General features: G+C 60.8%; 5 protein-coding genes across 5 annotated transcripts in view; 3 read left to right on the top strand and 2 right to left on the bottom strand.

Moving 5' to 3' along the window:
- The window catches only part of GGTG_08321 (RNA-binding protein 8A), a gene marked incomplete at its 3' end in the record, with an annotated part of 2098 nt that extends 1442 nt beyond the window's left edge, over window positions 1–656 (top strand). Inside the window, exon 3 of the mRNA XM_009226161.1 lies at window positions 495–656. Within this exon, the coding sequence (XP_009224425.1) occupies window positions 495–656 (162 nt within the window). The remainder of the gene's footprint in view (window positions 1–494) is intronic.
- Window positions 657–792: 136 nt separating this feature from the next.
- Window positions 793–7625, bottom strand: GGTG_08320 (hypothetical protein). The gene is made up of 2 exons (XM_009226160.1): window positions 3290–7625; window positions 793–3206 (listed from the first exon to the last, which is right to left on the bottom strand). Exons 1-2 carry the CDS (start codon window positions 6907–6909, stop codon window positions 1229–1231), a joined length of 5598 nt encoding a protein of 1865 aa, XP_009224424.1. The 5' UTR covers window positions 6910–7625; the 3' UTR covers window positions 793–1228.
- Window positions 7380–8727, top strand: GGTG_08319 (hypothetical protein; the record flags this gene model as incomplete). Its single annotated transcript, XM_009226159.1, has 3 exons — window positions 7380–7824; window positions 8207–8351; window positions 8485–8727. 3 exons carry the CDS (start codon window positions 7380–7382, stop codon window positions 8561–8563), a joined length of 669 nt encoding a protein of 222 aa, XP_009224423.1. The 3' UTR covers window positions 8564–8727.
- A 725-nt stretch (window positions 8728–9452) lies between these two features.
- Window positions 9453–13326, top strand: GGTG_08318 (pheromone processing endoprotease KexB). The gene is made up of 2 exons (XM_009226158.1): window positions 9453–11324; window positions 11399–13326. Exons 1-2 carry the CDS (start codon window positions 10176–10178, stop codon window positions 12821–12823), a joined length of 2574 nt encoding a protein of 857 aa, XP_009224422.1. The 5' UTR covers window positions 9453–10175; the 3' UTR covers window positions 12824–13326.
- Window positions 13327–13560: 234 nt separating this feature from the next.
- On the bottom strand, window positions 13561–15938 carry GGTG_08317 (sorting nexin-4). The gene is made up of 2 exons (XM_009226157.1): window positions 15296–15938; window positions 13561–15164 (listed from the first exon to the last, which is right to left on the bottom strand). The coding sequence occupies exons 1-2, from the start codon at window positions 15590–15592 to the stop codon at window positions 13941–13943; spliced, it is 1521 nt and encodes a 506-aa protein (XP_009224421.1). The 5' UTR covers window positions 15593–15938; the 3' UTR covers window positions 13561–13940.
- Window positions 15939–16565: the final 627 nt, after the last annotated feature.

The raw sequence follows: 16565 nt of genomic DNA, 5'->3' as shown, positions 1-16565 counted from the left end.
CCGGAGTCGGAGCCCTGCGGCGAGGGAGGGGGACTAAGTCAGGCAGACCAACAAGACCTGTGGGGGATGAGAGAGAGAAGAAAAAAAACAAGCCGCGAAGGAAGAACGAGGCTGTTGCTGGTGCTGGGTGGGATCGATGCCTCTGGGGGAGGGCCATGCGTGCGTGTGCATCATGTGTGCGCGCCTGCCCCATCGGCCCACCACTTGGTTATATAGCCCGAAGACGGAAGAAAAGAAAACAGCCGGCGCGGTCTCTGATCGACACGTCCCGAGACGAGCAGCGCCGGCGTCGTACCCTGATACCCACGAGGTAAGATGGCTGCGGCTACTCCAGTCACTACAACATCTTTGGACGCATCAAGCTGACATGCTCTGTTTTTATTCTAGCGGGCAAGCAGCCCAGATATGTTACATGTGCCGTTGCTCTTTTAAATCTGGCAGCGCCGTCGCGGCGTGGCCCAATGACCGACTTTTTTCTTCTTCTCCTTTTCTAGGCACTCGAACCCATCGGCTATACTGGGAGCGGGTCAAGGCTCTTGCAGCTACCAAGCAGCCGCAACGGCTCTCGCGAGCTTGGGACTGATGGGCGTCGTCGTCTCGCTCAAGGCTTCCGGAGCTGGGATTTCGGCGCCCAAATGTCTTCTTTCTTCCCATAGGATCTGGATAGTGAGTGGTATGGTGGTCGGTTCGGAAAGTTGACCGACGGACAGCGGATACATGCTACAAGCCAGGGCGGCTGCCATGGATTACGGATGCGCAGCACGATTGCAAAGCCCTCACACATCATGAACGTCCGGTTTGAAAGCCTCGAATTCCCTGGTCCTGTGTTGCCGTCGAACCGAGTCGCCATTTTTCCAGGCGGAAAAGAAAAAAACCAACGCAAAAGCACCAGACCTATCCTATTATACCCTAGAAACATTTTCTGTATGACCCCTACAGCCCCGTGCGTGGCCCTCCCACTTCCAACCCTCGAGCCCAAGGAAATCGTGATTATCCTGATGCAAGGATTGGAGGTGGCATGGAGAGAGAAAAGAAGAAATGACGCGAAAACAATACACAGTTAGTAACAATAAGATCTATGATAATGCGGATTTAGGATATGTGCCATGCGTAGGTGGATGGATACGTGGAAAAGATAAGAGAGGAAAAAATATGTACGCGACGCTGCGTCTTCGATCGCCGAGGGGGAAAAATAAAGCAGATAGAAATATGCATAAATGAGACACCATTAAACCGCGGGCGGCTGGTGGTGGTGCGAGTATCGGCTGGGAGGAGGTCCGGCGTCCGACTTGTTACGCCGCAGGCTAAACATGCGCTTTATGCCCGTCGGCTCCTGCTCCGGCTCCTGCTCCTGCTCTGAATCGTAATGTTGCTGGTTCTGGTAATGCTGCTGCTGCTGCTGCTGCTGGTAGTGCTGCCGCTGCTGCGGTTGAGCCTGCTGCTGAGCCTGCTGCTTATGCTGCGGCTGGCCCTGCTGCTCGCTGCCCTGGACCGACGAGCCGTCGGCGTAGTCGTACCACAGGCGGGGCACGACGAGCCTGTACGGGACCGTGATGCCGGCAGGGTCCTTTGCGTTGACCTCGACGTTGAGCGTCACCTCGAGCGCGTCCTCGAGGTTGACGTCGAGGTAGGCACCGCGCCGCGCCTGCTTGGCCGTCATGTTTGTCGGCGCCCGGTGCAGCGGCTTGGGGCGGAAGTAGTCGAGCGACTCGCGGCCCGTCGGGCTGTGGATGCTGGCGGGGCCCGCAGACGTGCCGGGCGGCGACGTGACCGAGGATGCACGGCCGGGGACGAGCGGCTGGCCAATGGGCGGCGGAGGGAAAGGGGGAGGGTGTGGAGCGGCGGCGGGGGTCTGGTTGTAATGGGGAGCAGACGGGGCTGGGCCTGGCCAAGGCACCTGTGCGCCGGGGGCTGGTCCACGGCTAGTCGCGGGTCTCCCAAAGCCAGCAGGGGCGCGCACAGGCGGCGGATAGCGGCGGTCGCCCTCCTCCGACTCGGAGTCATTGGCGCCATAGCTGTAGCCGCCATAGCCTTGGTCAGCCCGGCCACCACCCATACCCTGCTGCTGCGGTGGGGGCCGCTGCGGCGGTAGCGTGGTAAAGTAGGACTCGTCGCCCTCGGCAAACTCGTCGTAGCTGTGGTTGAACTGGCTGTTGCCCATGGCCCGGCCGCCGCTGCCGCCACGAAGCCCAAGCTTGCGCGCGGCGGCTGGCGGCATCTCATCCTGGTAGTACTCGCCCTCGCTCTCGTAGCCCCAGCTGCCATTGATGCCACCGTCGTCGGGCCCCTTCCCCTTAACGTCTGGGGAATGGAGCGGCTCCTGCTTCCTGCCACGCCCACTAAGCCGCCGAAAGAGGCCCCCGAGTCCGCCACCGCCGGTAGCAGTGGCAGGGCGATTATCCGGAAAGTCTGCTCGGTTCAGGGACATGGTGCGGCCAACGCCGGGACGCTGAGGCGCAGAGCCTACATCGTCGGCGGAAGCGCGTCCCTTGCGAGAGAAGGTGCGGAAGAGACCGCCTCCTCCAGCCACAGGTGGCCGCGACACGTCGGGCTGGTACGACGGCCCGCGCTTCTTGGACAAGCGGCGCATGATGCCGCCCTTTGGCTTCCCTGACGCGAACGTGTTGACAGAGCCCTGGTCAAAGGCAGACGTGCCGCCCGGGGAGGATGGCGGGGTGCTGCCGGGCACGTACAGGCGGATGGAGCACCAGTTGCGGTGGGGGAGCAGCCTCTTGTTGTTGCGCGGCTTGCCATCGACGCCGTGGCCGAACAGCGGGATCATGTCCTCGTACGTCTCCTTCTTCTCGCCGGCGCCGTTGTCGAAGACGTGCACCTTGTTGCGCTTGTTGAGCACGTCGGCCAGCATGTCTGGCGGCGGCGTGTTCACGATGGCGGACGAGATGACGTTGGGCATGTAGCGGAAGTCCTTGTGCTTGGGCATGTTGAGCTTGGGGTTGGAGTAGAACTGGCCCACGGCGGCAAGGTGTACATCGCCGCTCAGCAGTGTGACGCGGACGGACCGGTCGGCCGCCAGGTCCTGCAGGTCCTCGATGACGAGCTTGCGCTCCTTCTTGTGGTGCTTGGCCGTCCAGTGGTCGTCGAGGTCGTCGAGCACCTCGACGCCGCCGTCAAACTTGTTGATCAGACCGCCCATCATGCCCATCTTGGCGAGAGCCTTGACGGGTTCGAAGAGTCGCGAGGTGAGTCTAGAGGGAGGGGTTGGTTGGTTAGTTGCAGGGTTTTCAAGGGGATACGAAAGGAGCAAATACAAGAGAGAGAAAAAACATACATGTTCTCCAGCCACACGAGGCGCGGGTACGCAATGGGCACGCCCAGCAGCACCAGCAGGTGCTTGGTCTTGCCCTTGACGACCTCGTCGTAGCAGCGGTCCATGAGCTTCTGCCACGAATCTTCGGTCAGGACTTCGTCTCGCGTGCGCTCGGTGCGGCAGTCGACGGCCAGCAAGGCGAGGCCACCTCCAAGCGACATGAAAAGGCTGCGGCTGAGCTCGGCGATGTAGGGGCCCGGGTGTAGGCCCAGGGCCCAGCTGGGCTCCGAGGCCTCGGTCTCGGCCGGCACACTCTGATGCTGGAACAACATGTAGTACTTGAAGGCGACGTTGCCCAGGCCCGAGAAAACGGGGGAGCTCATGAAGTGGTGCGGGTACGAGCCAAAGCCGTCGATGATGTCGTGGTCATCGTACATGTTGACCATGGGGATCTGCGAGTTGGCCATGCCGAAGAGGCCCTGGGAGAACCACATGCAGTAGCGCTCCAGGTAGTAGCTCTCGAGCTCTTCCTGCAGCTCGGGCGTGAAGGGCGCGTTGTGCTTATGCACCGGGTTACGGATGGCCAGCCACTCCTTGAATATGGTGGTCTGGTGCATGACGGCGTCGTTGTAGATCTGGTCGCCGCCCCCGACCATGACGTGGAAGGGCCGCGTCTGGTGCGTGTTGAGCACGTCGCGCCACATGGGGTCGGGGCCGCTGAGATTGTCGGGCGTCACGCTCAGGCTGAAGCCGTTGCAGCTGTGGAACATGACGTTCATGGACTCGCCGCGCGCCGGGACCCAGAAGCCCGTCGACGGCCCGCGGTTGATGCGGTACGCGATGCGCTGCTGCGTGTCGAGGAGCTGTACCTCGATGTTGAAGCGCCAGAACGTGAGCCCGCGCTCCGCGTGCAGCCGGAAGCCCCGCACATCCTTGTGCTTGTCCAGCTTCTCGCCGTCCTTCTGCGTCCGCTGCAACCTGCTGGCGAACGAGCCCGGCAGCTCCGTCACGCCCGGCTCGAGCGGGACGTCAGGCGGGCTGCGCACCTTCTCGAACAGGCCGTCGTCCGTTTCGATCCGCGAGAGATCCTTAGCCTCCTCGAGGTGATCGATCGGACGCACGTAGAGAGTCTCGCCCTTGCGGCCCAACACGGGGTGGCCCGCGATGGGGTCAACATACTCGGGCGCCAAAACCTGACCGCCCGGAAGCTCCGCTGGCGGCGGCGGCAGCAACTCGATCGGTTGCGCGAACAAGCGCAGCGTCGGAGCGATCTCGTACGACGAGTCGTCATCACGCGTAACGATCATGACGCTGCCGCGCCAGGTCTCCCTGTCGGGCATGGCGGCGCCGCCCTTTGCTGACCGAGCGGGCACGCGCTCCGTTCGCATGCCGCAGTATCGGAGCAGGGGGCCACACTCCAGGTACAAAGGAGGCTTGAAGCGTGTTGGCGCGCCCGTCTGGTCGTACTCGCCGTCAAACGCCTCGGCCTTGGGCGCCCGCGACGCGGTGCTCGACGCGCGACGTCTTGATGGCGGCGTCTCCCACCAGGCCTGAGCCTTATCCGAGACAGGCTCTTGTGGCGTCTCGGTCAGATCCAGTAGCGATCCGGACAGCGTGCCGATGGTCGCCTTGGCCCACTCATCCAGGTATTCGGTCGGCTTGAACCAGCCCTGGCCGGGAGCAAACCTTTGACGCGTGCTGAATATAAGGTTGGAGAAGTGGTGGCCATCACCACTAGACTCGGATTCGACATCATCGTCGTGGTCGTCGTAGTCGTCGCGGTCGTCATCGGGGTATTGGTCTCGCTTTCCGACGGGACCAGAGCTGGCCCTCGCGGCGCCCGCTGCATACATGGTTCCGGCGCCGGCGCCGGCCAATGCGCCAGCGCCGGCCGCAGCACCGGCGCCGAAGCCCCGTGAGCCGGTATTGCTCCTCCCAGAAGATGCTGGAGACATGTACTGTCCCTGCGGCGGATATGACGGCGAATCCATGTCCTCAGGGTTCCTCCTCCGCTGGACAGGGGCCCGCGTCACCTCAGCCGCCGGGGCGAGCCCAACCGGAGGTGCTCCCCTGGGCCCAGCCGCCGGCACCCTGCTACCAGGTGGGAACGATGGGCTCCTCTGATCTGTGGGAGGTCCAGGGGCCACGGGGAGGTTGTCCGGAGGTGTGGGAGGCGCGTTGATGCGCACCGACGGGCCAGCCAGTGCGGGGTCTTGCTCAAACCTTGGCGGCGGCCCGTCCCGCACATGAGGCCTTGGAGGAGCATATGTCGGCTCGGGGGGTATTGATGGCGCTACGGGTGCTGGTGCTGGTGCTGGTGCCGGTGCCGGCGCCGGTGCATCGTTTCGAGGCGGCCGCCAGTCCGGCGGTGGTGGTTTACGCAGCTTGTTACTGACACTCCTGACCAAAGGTGCTCCTGGTGGCTTCTGAGATCCGGCCACGGGTGACCGCGCGTCGGGCTCTGGCAGGCCCAGGTCGGCCCTCTTCGCAGTTCGCTCACGGAAGCTCAAGTTCCGCTGTGGGATTCCCGACGAGTTTGCGCTCGCGGGCCCGGCCATCCTCGCGTCAGGTGTTGGATCCGTCACGACGGGCTTCTGGGGCAGTGCCCCGCTGTACCGTTTGCCATCATCGGGCGGGTTCTGTGTTAATGGGCCTGGGTGAGAGGGCAGAGCTTCCTGCTGCTGAAGCGGCGGCGGCGGCAACGGTGGCTGCCGCTGCGGCCTCTGGTTGGCTACGACGGGGTCAGGGACGCTTCGCCGGCGTCCTGGGCTGATGGGTGCCGGTAGTTCCGTGTCGCGGCTCACCTCGGCGGCAGCCCCGAGAGCTCTCCTGCGGGCGCGCTCCTCGGCGGCGGCGACGCGGGCGCGCTTCTCCTCCTTGGTGATGCTATCGAGCGTCAGCTCAAGCCTCTGAAGCGGAGAGCGGTCATTTGCAAACTTTTTGCGCGCGGCAGCGTCTGGCGGAGCCGTGCCGTTGGTGTCAACCTTGACGATGGGTCGTTGGTACGCAGCATTGGGGTCCAGGCCACGCGGGGTGACCTGCCGCCCTGGCTCTGGGGTGCGACCAGTATGCTGCCTGAAGAACTCCTCGGGATCCATCCTGGAGTTGACGCTGCCTGAGCGCTGTGGCGACGCGCCCGGGACTGGCGAGAGTGGATCGCGGTAGCTCGACGGCGGCCCCTTGGGCACTTCTGGGGCTGCGGGCATGAATAGCTCGGGCGCAGCTTCGGCGTCGAGCTCTTCTTGCGGGTGGTTGCTGCGACGCCTCTGCTGTCTCTCGGCCACGTCTGGGGCCTGATATGTTTCGGGGGCGTAGGGAGCCGTGGGAGCGTAGGGGGACGAGGGCGGTCGCGGGGCCAGGCCGCCGGGTAGGAAGCTGGAGCGGGTTGGCGTAGCGTAGGGGCTCTGGGTAGACTCGGTCGGGGCGTCGGCGCTCGAGGCGGTCTGGACCGAGATTCGCTCAGGCCTGGCAGCGGCAGCCATGTGAGGAGGAAGGGCGGCGGCGGCGCCGTCGACCGACACTCGGCGGTTGTGCGACGGCGGCGGGTCTGCTGTGTGCTGGACTGGTAGCTTTGGGCCGGGTAAGGTGCCCCAGTATGGCGCGGGCGCGGGAGCTGGGCGCGGCTGTGACTGGGACGACATGATCGGCGGCGGCGGCGGTCTGGGCTTGAGACGACGCGGGCGTTATCTAGTCTAGCACGCGTATGCGGCTGGGGCTCTCGATCATAGCGGTATGGGCAGACTAGCAGCTGAAAGAATGAAGACCAAGAAAGATGGCGCCGTCGGTAGGGCAGAAAAAAAAACTAGGAGGCGGGTGGGCTGAGAAGCAAAAAGCAGCAGCAGCAGCAGCACACGAGGAGGGGCGGATGCAGCAGCACGCAAGCCCAATACGTCGAGGTTGCTCAACAGAGCTAGGATAGCAGCTAGCTGCAGCTAGGCGCGACGGGGACACCGGACTGGGCGCCAATGGCAGTTCCAAGGACGCAGGCGGTGCGAGGAGTCGGGGGACGGGCGAATAGAGATCAAGAGGAGCCCGTCTCGTGCATGCTGCCCGACTTTTGATAGCGTGCCAATGCAGAACAGGATACAGGACAGCAGCTTTACAGATAACAATGGGATCGGGATGCGAGAAGCAGCTGGAAAATAGCACAAGGCTGGGGACGGAAGGGCGAGGCGAGCACAAGGACAAGGAAGGACAAGCAAGGACAAGGACAAGGACAAGGCCGGGTCAGGGATTCAGAGTGCGGGCAGGGAAGGCGGCCAGATCAGAATTAATTCGAGAGGTTGACGCGCGATCCGGCGCGACGGCCTTGGAGCCTCTGGAGCCCTGGAGCCTTGGCCCTGGCACCGACTTTGCGGGAGGGGAGCACTTGGAGGGGAGCACTGGCAGGGGTCCAGCCAGTCGGACAGCGCCAATCGTGTCGCTGTCCCATGCACATCGGTTGGGTCCCAATCATGGACAGCAAATCATGGGCAGCAAATCACTGGCGCCAGGCCAGCCTCCACCCCCTCTGGTGACCCGAAGCCGGCAGCCCAGCCGCCGACCAAGCCGCTGTGGTGCGTGGGACAGAGGGAGGTTCCTAGCTAGAGCTAAGTTGCCAGCCATGTGGTTCACGATGGCGTCTTTATATAGAAGTAGGGTAGTAAGTATTGATGGACACAACACACAGTCTGCCCATCATCTACTACAAGATTATATCAACGCACACTTGAACGCGACAACCACGCCCAAACGCGTCCCCTAGTCCAAACAGCTGATAGATGTCAGCGCCCGTGACAGCATCGCCGACGGGGAACATCCCAGAAACAGAAAATTCGGTGGCTGGGCCGTGACGGGTTGCAGCCCGGGCCAAGGCCAAGCCACATCGGCTCGGCTCCATTTCTGTGCAGCAGACGCAGGACACAAAATGCACGAACACGAATACTGAACAAAACCAAGACTGCCCCATCACCAGCGCCAACCAGCACGCCACGTCCGCTGCAGGAAGCCCACATTGTTCCTTGCTGCGTACCGCACATGCGTGCCGTTACACCCATCCCATGCGAGCCGCCCACGCCCTCGATCGAGACGAGACACAGAGGCCGTGAGAGTGCCCCCCTGATCAGGTCCGACAACGGTTGTTATTGTTGTTTTCGTGATGCGGCCCCTGCTTCGTCCCGTCTCGGCCGCTAGCTCTAGGCCTCGCTCACCCTTTCCTCTTTTCCATGGTTGCATAGATCCAGCTTCGAGAAGGATGGTGGGGGAGGAGACGAGGGAGGACCCGAGGGAGGACCCGAGGGAGGACCCGAGGCCTAACATCCAACTGTACGTACAACAAACGCACAACATACGTTACGGCATTTACACATCAACTGTACGGCGGTCCCCTGTTAGGTAATGTCGCCGTGAACAACCTCGGCCTCGGAAACCACAGCCACCCCCGCGTGTGCGTCTCCAAGAAAGAATGTGACCAAAGCTTGAACTCTAGAGGCCTGATGAGTCTCCGAGTGGAGCATCTGCAACAAGAAATAGAAACGGCACATCAAAATCAGGGACTGCGTCCTGAATCGCAGCAAACAAACAACAAGGTCCGACCACATCGCGCGCAATGCATCCGCCATCAGAGTTAGAGTTGGGACGCGGCCTGATTAGATTGCTGCCTGCCTGCATGCATGTCTGCGCAGTATCCATGACTTACTGTTGTCAGTGGCTAAGGTTTTCGTTGCCGCTGAAGGCTGTGCAAAAAGTGCGAGGCTGTGGAGGCTGACGCGCAGACCTCGTCGGCGATAAGCAGGCGCTGGCAGGCCATTGAAGCGCTGGCTGGTGCTGATCTAAAATATTTCCCCATGAAGGAGCGCCCAGGAGGCATGAATGGGCTTCTGGAGGCTTGACCACTGATCCATTTTTGGCACCTCGCGCCTTTGTCAGGTGGGGCCTGATGCTGACCGCACTGTGGGTGCCCACCACATCTGGCCTGCCCGAGACAGTGCCAGGCCGCATTGCGAGCTCGCACAAAGGGGCTCCGCCTCTGCTAGGAACACCGCAGTCTGGTCCAAGCCATCCTGGCACCCGCGACCCGTGCAAGGGAGCCGGCAGACTTTTGGAGCGTCACCAAATGCCAGAAAAGGTCGAGGTACGAGGTACATAGAAAACACCGGGCTGTCAATCCGCCGCGTGTCCGGTCCCAGCGATAATGGTGACGGACTGCGAAAAGTTGTTTTTGCGAGAGTGACGACTCTCCAACGCAATTCCGAGAAGAAAACGGGATTTCATCTGCTCCTGGCGTGCAAATCAGCGTGTCAGACGGGTGCTTATTTTCTCATGTACAAGGCGCCGGCAGGGATTAGACCTGACGAGGCGGCAAGGACACCTCTCCACACACGCACTAGTCTGGAGCCAGTCTGGAGCCCCTCTGGCACTGCCTCCGTGTCCGTTCCGTCTGGCCTTCCAAACCGCTGAAACAGGACCGCAGAGAGTCCCTGCGCCAGGCACGACGGACAGGTACCGGTGCTATTTCCGTGCCCCATTGCGGCTTCTTTTGTCTTTCTGGCCTCTCCAACTCTTCTAGACCAAAACGCCCGCTTGTCCTGTCTTGATTTTTCTTCCTTTCTGCCTTTTGCCTTTTCTTATTGTGGCTTCTCTATTCACCTACCAGTCGGGCCCGTGGTTTGTTCTCTTCAGCTTCCATCTCCCGCCAGCTCCAGCTCCTAGATTCGCCCTCCCCGGCTCACCCTCCTCGACCCATCTCACAAAGCACCCGCGGCTTGGTTCCGGCGCGCCTGCCCCGTTCGTCTTCTGCCGGTGCCGCTCGTCCTCTGATGCTGTCGAGCCGCTAGGCACCTACCCAAACTCTCTACCTCTACTTGTCGCCCTCCCCCGATAGCGATCCGCGGCCCGAGGCCACGTCGCAAACCAGCCCCCTTTCACCATGAAGTTCGCCCACGGCGCTGCCCTCCTGGGCGTCGCGGCGCTTGCTTCTGCCTCGACCCCATCGAGTCTTGCACCACGGAATTACGACGCCAACGACTACTACGTTCTCCACGTCGCCCGTGATACCTCGCCCAAGGCCGTCGCCAGGGAGCTCGGCCTGAACCACGAGGGCCAGCTCGGAGAGCTCAACGACCATCACATCTTCTCGGGCACCAAGACACCCCATGATATAGTAAAGAGGGAGGTGCGGGTCCAGCGCCTCAGGAAACGGGGCGAGTCGGTCCTCGATGGCGTCCTTTTCTCCGAGAAGCAGGCCCTGCGCAAGCCCTGGGAGAAGCGTCTGCCGCTTGGCCCAAGATTTGGACCGCACCCACCAAGAGACGATAGCAAGCCCGACCCGGCAGTTGTGGCCAAGCAAAAATCCGTCGCCAACGCGCTGAGCATCTTCGATCCCATATTCCACGAACAGTGGCACTTGCTCAACCCTCTACAGGTTGGTCATGATGTCAACGTCACCGACGTGTGGCTGCAGGGCATCACGGGCAAGAACAGCATCGTGTCCATCGTCGACGACGGCCTCGACATGGACAGCAACGACCTGAAGGACAACTACTACGCCAAGGGCTCCTACGACTTCAACGACAAGCACCCCGACCCGAAGCCCAGGCTGTCTGATGACAGACATGGTACCCGTTGCGCCGGCGAGGTTGCCGCCGTCCGCAACGACGTGTGCGGCGTCGGTGTCGCCTACGATGCCAAGGTCTCGGGCATCCGCATTCTCAGCAAGCTCATCAGTGACGCTGACGAGGCCGTTGCCCTAAACTTTGACTTCCACAACAACCACATCTACTCGTGCTCCTGGGGCCCGCCCGATGATGGCGTCAGCATGGACGCCCCCGGCATCCTGATTCGCCGTGCTATGCTCAACGCCATCCAGAACGGCCGTAACGGAAAGGGATCCGTTTACGTCTTCGCCAGTGGCAACGGCGCCATGTCTGGTGACAACTGCAACTTTGACGGCTACACCAACAGTATCTACAGCATCACTGTTGGTGCCATTGACAGGACCGGCACCCACCCGTACTACTCCGAGTCGTGCTCCGCCAACCTTGTTGTCACATACTCAAGCGGCTCTGGAGACGCCATTGTAAGTTTTGCTCGAGTCTGATGCTCCGCCAAGCTTTTACGAATCAATGCTTACACCTCGCCCCTTTTTTTCAGCACACTACCGACGTGGGCGCAGCCAAGTGTTACAACCAGCACGGTGGTACCTCGGCAGCCGCTCCGCTAGCGGCCGGTATTTTCGCCCTTGTCCTCCAGGTCCGAAACGATCTCACCTGGAGAGATATGCAGTACCTCGCCCTCCTGAGCGCTGTTCCCGTCAACCTGGACTCGGGCGACTGGCAGGACACTCCCATCGGTAAAAAGTTCAGTCACATGTATGGCTACGGCAAGGTGGACAGCTGGGGTGTTGTCGAGCTCGCCAAGACATGGAAGCTTGTCAAGCCGCAGGCCTGGTACTTCTCGCCCTGGATCCACGTCAAGCAGGCCATCCCGCAGGGCGACAAGGGCCTGGCGGTCAAGTTTGAAGTCACAAAGGAAATGCTCGACAAGGCCAACCTCGAGAGGCTAGAGCATATCACCGTCACCATGAACGTGGAGCATACGCGCCGAGGCGACTTGAACGTTGACCTCATCAGCCCTAGCAAGGTCGTCAGCCACCTCTCGGTCACTCGTGACCGGGACAACACCAGGGCCGGCTACAAGGACTGGACCTTCATGAGCGTTGCCCACTGGGGCGAGTCCGGAGTTGGAACCTGGACCATCGTCATCAAGGACAGCAAGGTCAACGAGCACGAGGGCAACTTCACCGACTGGCACCTGAAGCTCTGGGGTGAGGCCAAGGATGCCTCCAAGGCAATCCAGCTGCCCATGCCCCAGCAGAACGACGATGAGGACCACGACAAGCCCGAGATCACCACTCTTCCCGCCCACACCACCACTCTGCCGGCGGACGTTCCCCCCACCAAGGCCCCCGCAGTCCCGACCGAGTCCATGCCCGACCGCCCCGTCAAGAGCAAGTCGTTCTCGACGCACGCCAGCGCCAGCGACCCGACAGGAGCGCCAGGGCCCAACACGACCGAGACACCTGCCGCCCAGAGCAGCAGCTCCTGGCTGCCGTCCTTCCTGCCCACCTTTGGCGTGTCGTCGAGGACGCAGGCCTGGATCTACGGCGCCGTCGGTCTCATCGTTGCCTTCTGCTGCGGCCTGGGCGTCTACCTCTTCGTCGCCCGCCGTCGCCGCCTCCGGAACAGCCCGCGCGATAACTACGAGTTTGAGCTCCTCAACGAGCAGGAGGCCGAGAACCTCAACGGCGGCGAGAAGGGCTTCGCGGCCGGCAAGAAGGGCCGCAAGACGCGCGGCGGTGAGCTGTACGACGCCTTTGCCGGCGGCAGCGAGGACGAGGAGGACTTTGTCGAGGGGCAGTACCGGGACCGCGACGACAGCGGCCCGGCCAGCGGCCAGGCCAAGGGGAAGCGCAACGCCGACTCCGCCGTGGATGATGACCTCCATCACGTGATTGGCGATGAGTCGGACTCGGAGTCTGAGTCGGACGAGAAGGCGGCCTCCAAGGCCCGCAGGTGAATGGACTTGGGCAGAGGCGGTGGCCGAGAGGCGTCTTGAGTGATATTTTTCCCTTTGCTAATCTACTACATAAAAGCAAACCATGTGATCTGGACCTTGAATGCAGCTCGCATGTCGTGGAGACGACTTGGCCGCTGCTGCGACGTCACCATCACCCACTCTCACTCTCACCCGCATATGTTCATGAACCCACCCTGATATAATTCACGTGTACTCTCCTCCTCCCACATCTTGTACCGCTTGGTCGTGTCTACTTCTTTCCTTTTATCATCATCCCGCTAGACAGCATCGACATCATGTTTGCATCTGATAGTGCATCCTGGGCGGATGGGTGGCTCTTTTTATTTTATTCTTCATACTCGACTGGGGGCGTTTGGGAGGATTTGTTGTCATGTACTTACGAGGTTCTTTTCTTTGGAGTTTAGATACGAGAGAGAAAAACGAAGCTATTTCTATTGCCTTGCTGTGCCTATTGGACCACTCCCACAAAACGGTAGTCTTACACAGGAGGTCCCAAAGATTGAGTGAAATTCCTAGTGCCGTAAGCTGTCCTATTCTTAGTTTCGTTTTTATTTTCCTTTTATCATTCCTATTGCTATTCCTGTTTTTATTCATATTTTCTTTTTCTTCCATTTTTAGGTCCGTACTCACTCATGTTCCTATTCCGTAAAGGAATTGCCTTTTTTTTGTTTTTTTTTGGTGGTGGGGACGCTGGTTCGAGAAATCATTTGGCGTGTCCTGGTGAACTTCTCCAAGGAGCAAACATCAGACGCTCGCATTCAACACGGTAGGTAATATTACTATTGACAAGAATCTCTGTGCTTTCCCCTTTATTTTGTTCTTTTTTCTTTCTTGACGAGATAAAAACTCGTGACGGAGACTGGATACGTAAGAATGAAGCGCCCTCGTCCGCAAGCCCATTATCAACCAGGCAGTAAGGGGGTATGAGTGTATCGAAGATGAAGAACGGCCAACAAAACTAATAGAAAAACACCATTTCTCAACCAACCCAAACAAGACGGTAAAACGCGTAATGACGAGTGATGGAGGCGAATCAAGAAAAGAGTGGTAAACTGGTAATGCTAGAAAAAAAAAAAAGAAAAAAGAAACAGCCCGCTCATGGGGCAATGGCGCCATCCTTCTCCATCTCCCGAATATACCTCTCCCACACGTCGACGGTGGCGTCGTAAAAGTCCGTGTGCGACCGGGCCAGGGCGCCAAACTGGCGCTTGAGCTCGACGCGCTTGATGCGCTCAAAGTCGGCCACCTCCTTGACCACCTCCTCGTCAAACATCTCCGACGTGCGCTTGGCGCGCTCCACCTCGAGCGTCAGCTCGTCGATGCGCATCTCGAGCTTGCGCTGGCGCTCGCGGCGCGACAGCTCGTGGTCGACCCCCCTGACGTCCTCGATCTTGCTCCGGATGAAGCCGCCCGCGCCCGCGAGCGCGCCGCCGCCGCCCGAGCCGTAGCCGCCCGAGGCCAGCACGTCGCGGTCGGCGCGGCTCTTGTTGAGGTACTCGGTCAGCTGCTCAAAGTCGAGCTGCTTCTGCTCGCGCGCCTTGAGCAGGTTCTTGAGCGCGCCGCTAAAGGCGGCTAGGTCGCGCAGGGAGCCCAGGTAGTCCCGCTCCGTGGCCTCGCGCAGCACGCGCAGGCCCGAGGCCGTGTCCTCGACCGAGGCGGCAAAGGCGCGCACGGCCGCCTCGACGCCCGGCTCGAGCACGATGAGCTTCTGGAACTGCTCGGCCAGGTCGCGCTGGTCCGCCTCGAGGTCCACCTCGCGCCGCGACACGCGCGCTACCAGCTTCTCCACGTGCGCCAGGTCCTCGTCCAACTTGTCGCTGCGCTCGCGCACCTCGATGAAGCGCCGGTCCGGCTTGTGCACCTTTGTGAAGGCGTTGATGAAGGTGTCGGCAAAGTTGTCGAAGACGCTGTTGGCCACGCTATTGTTGGCCGTCCCACCACCGCCGCTGGGATCGGGCGAGCCGGGGCCGAGGCTAGAGTCGCCGCCGCCGCCGCTGCCCATCGAGACGCTCCGGCTGGCGCGCGACCGCATCGTGGCGTTCCAGTCCGGGCTTTCGAGGAAGGTGTGCAGGATGGCGCTGCGCCGCAGAATGGGGTGCAGCGCGCAGCGTGCGAGGAAGCGGCGCAGCGAGTGGGCGCGCCGGGCCGTAAAGTCGGCGCCGAAGCGGTCGCCGCGCACGTACTCCATGCGCTGCTTGTCCGGCAGCGGCGGCACGGCGCAGGCCGGGTAGTCCTTGGACAGCGTTTTGAAGAGGAAGACGAAATCTGTAAAGCGGCGGCGCACCGAGACTTGGTGCTTTTGGAACGATGGGAACGTTGTCTGGAGGAGAGACGAGTAGAGTAGACCCGTGTGGTAGGACATGCTGGTCAGAACAGAACAGAACAGAAACAGAACCGAAAACAGAGCTGGCCGCCCAAGCCAGAGACGCTTAGGGAGGGGAGGAAACAAACATTGGTTGTTATGAGGTACGACACAAACGCATCCTTGGTGCCGTCGTTCTCCTTGATCGGGGCCGAAACGGTGCACTCCAGCGTTTCGTCGCCGATGCCGTGGGCGTCGAGGCGGCTGTAGTTGGGCTCGGGCTCGCGTGGCGCGTGCCTCGTATCGGCGGCCTCCGAGTCCGAGGCGGCGCCGTCGTGGCTGCCGCCGCCGCCCGCCGGGTTCGCCGGGCCACCACCCATGGCGGCGTCTGGGTGGTCACTGTGCCACGAAATGTTAGAGAAGTTGTCTTGGTCGAGGCCCGCCATCTTGGGGGGCGCGGTCCGCCCTCGTGGAGAGGGGGATGCGGACCGTGTCTTGTGGTGGTGGTGGTGGTGCTGTTGGTGGTGCTGTTGTTGTCCGCTGTGGGGGATTTTGGCTCTTGCTTGGATGACGACGGGACGGACGGGGGTCTTGGCCTGGAGGGGCTGGCTCTTGCGGCGGGGACGATGTCGATATGCGGTGGGCCGCGTCGGGAACGGACTGGAACGCGCGGCTGGAAGGAGATGGACTCAATCAATGTATCTGGCAGTTGTGTTTCTCCAACAATCAGCTTAACTGATGTTGCGTCTAGCAAGCTCATGTGCTTCACAGACCGACGTCGATGCTCTGCGCCCCATGCTGACGTATTTCGGTCTAAAGTGGGGGGCAGCACCTGGAAGTTGGCGCTAGGTCCACCACAAAACGACCAGGCACCCACCATAAAACGACAGCCGTGCCACCCCTCCACGGCGTGGCATGAACAAGCCAAGTTCAACACAAAAGTTTCATTTCAATATCACCAGAATGTGCGGCCAGATGAGTAATTGCACAATTTTGCTACATCCTATTCTTAGTTTCTATAGGTCGTGGTGTTTGTTGAGTGTGATGGATGCTTCTTCCTCTTGATCTATAACCGAGGTCCCCCTTTCCCCGACTCCATGCAAGTGTTGGTTCCGTATACAATGACAAAGCCGCCCCTGACGACTGTAGTAAAGAGCAACGAAGAGATAAGAGATGTGAAAAGAGTGTGTGAAAAGTAAAAAAAAAGACAAAAAGACAAAAAGAAATGAGAGAATGTCTACTGCTCTGCCTCCCCGCTTGATTCCAACCCCGAATCCGGGATGGATGATGCGCTTTGGGCATCACACGCTGTAGAGTTTCGGTCTAGACTGGACATGATAAGAGGCGTAAACTGGTGCCTTTGCCCAAAGCCGAAACAACCCCGAATGAAAGGGATAAAGGGAAGAAGAAGAATGAATG

The sequence above is a fragment of the Gaeumannomyces tritici genome (assembly GCF_000145635.1).
Source record: "Gaeumannomyces tritici R3-111a-1 unplaced genomic scaffold supercont2.4, whole genome shotgun sequence".
Classification (NCBI taxonomy): Eukaryota; Fungi; Ascomycota; class Sordariomycetes; order Magnaporthales; family Magnaporthaceae; genus Gaeumannomyces; species Gaeumannomyces tritici.
Note: the sequence above shows the minus strand (reverse complement) of the source record. Positions and strands in the feature narration are given on the sequence as shown.

What these genes read in the sequence shown, in the direction of transcription:
- GGTG_08320 (XM_009226160.1), bottom strand. Translation starts at nt 6,909, where the DNA reads ATGTCGTCCCAGTCACAGCCGCGCCCAGCTCCCGCGCCCGCGCCATAC. An exon ending in CTCGTGTGGCTGGAGAACAT is followed by an intron (nt 3,207 to 3,289) that starts GTATGTTTTTTC and finishes CCCTCCCTCTAG; the next exon opens with ACTCACCTCGCGACTCTTCG.
- GGTG_08318 (XM_009226158.1), top strand. Translation starts at nt 10,176, where the DNA reads ATGAAGTTCGCCCACGGCGCTGCCCTCCTGGGCGTCGCGGCGCTTGCT. An exon ending in GCGGCTCTGGAGACGCCATT is followed by an intron (nt 11,325 to 11,398) that starts GTAAGTTTTGCT and finishes CCTTTTTTTCAG; the next exon opens with CACACTACCGACGTGGGCGC.
- GGTG_08317 (XM_009226157.1), bottom strand. Translation starts at nt 15,592, where the DNA reads ATGGCGGGCCTCGACCAAGACAACTTCTCTAACATTTCGTGGCACAGT. An exon ending in CGTACCTCATAACAACCAAT is followed by an intron (nt 15,165 to 15,295) that starts GTTTGTTTCCTC and finishes TCTCTCCTCCAG; the next exon opens with ACAACGTTCCCATCGTTCCA.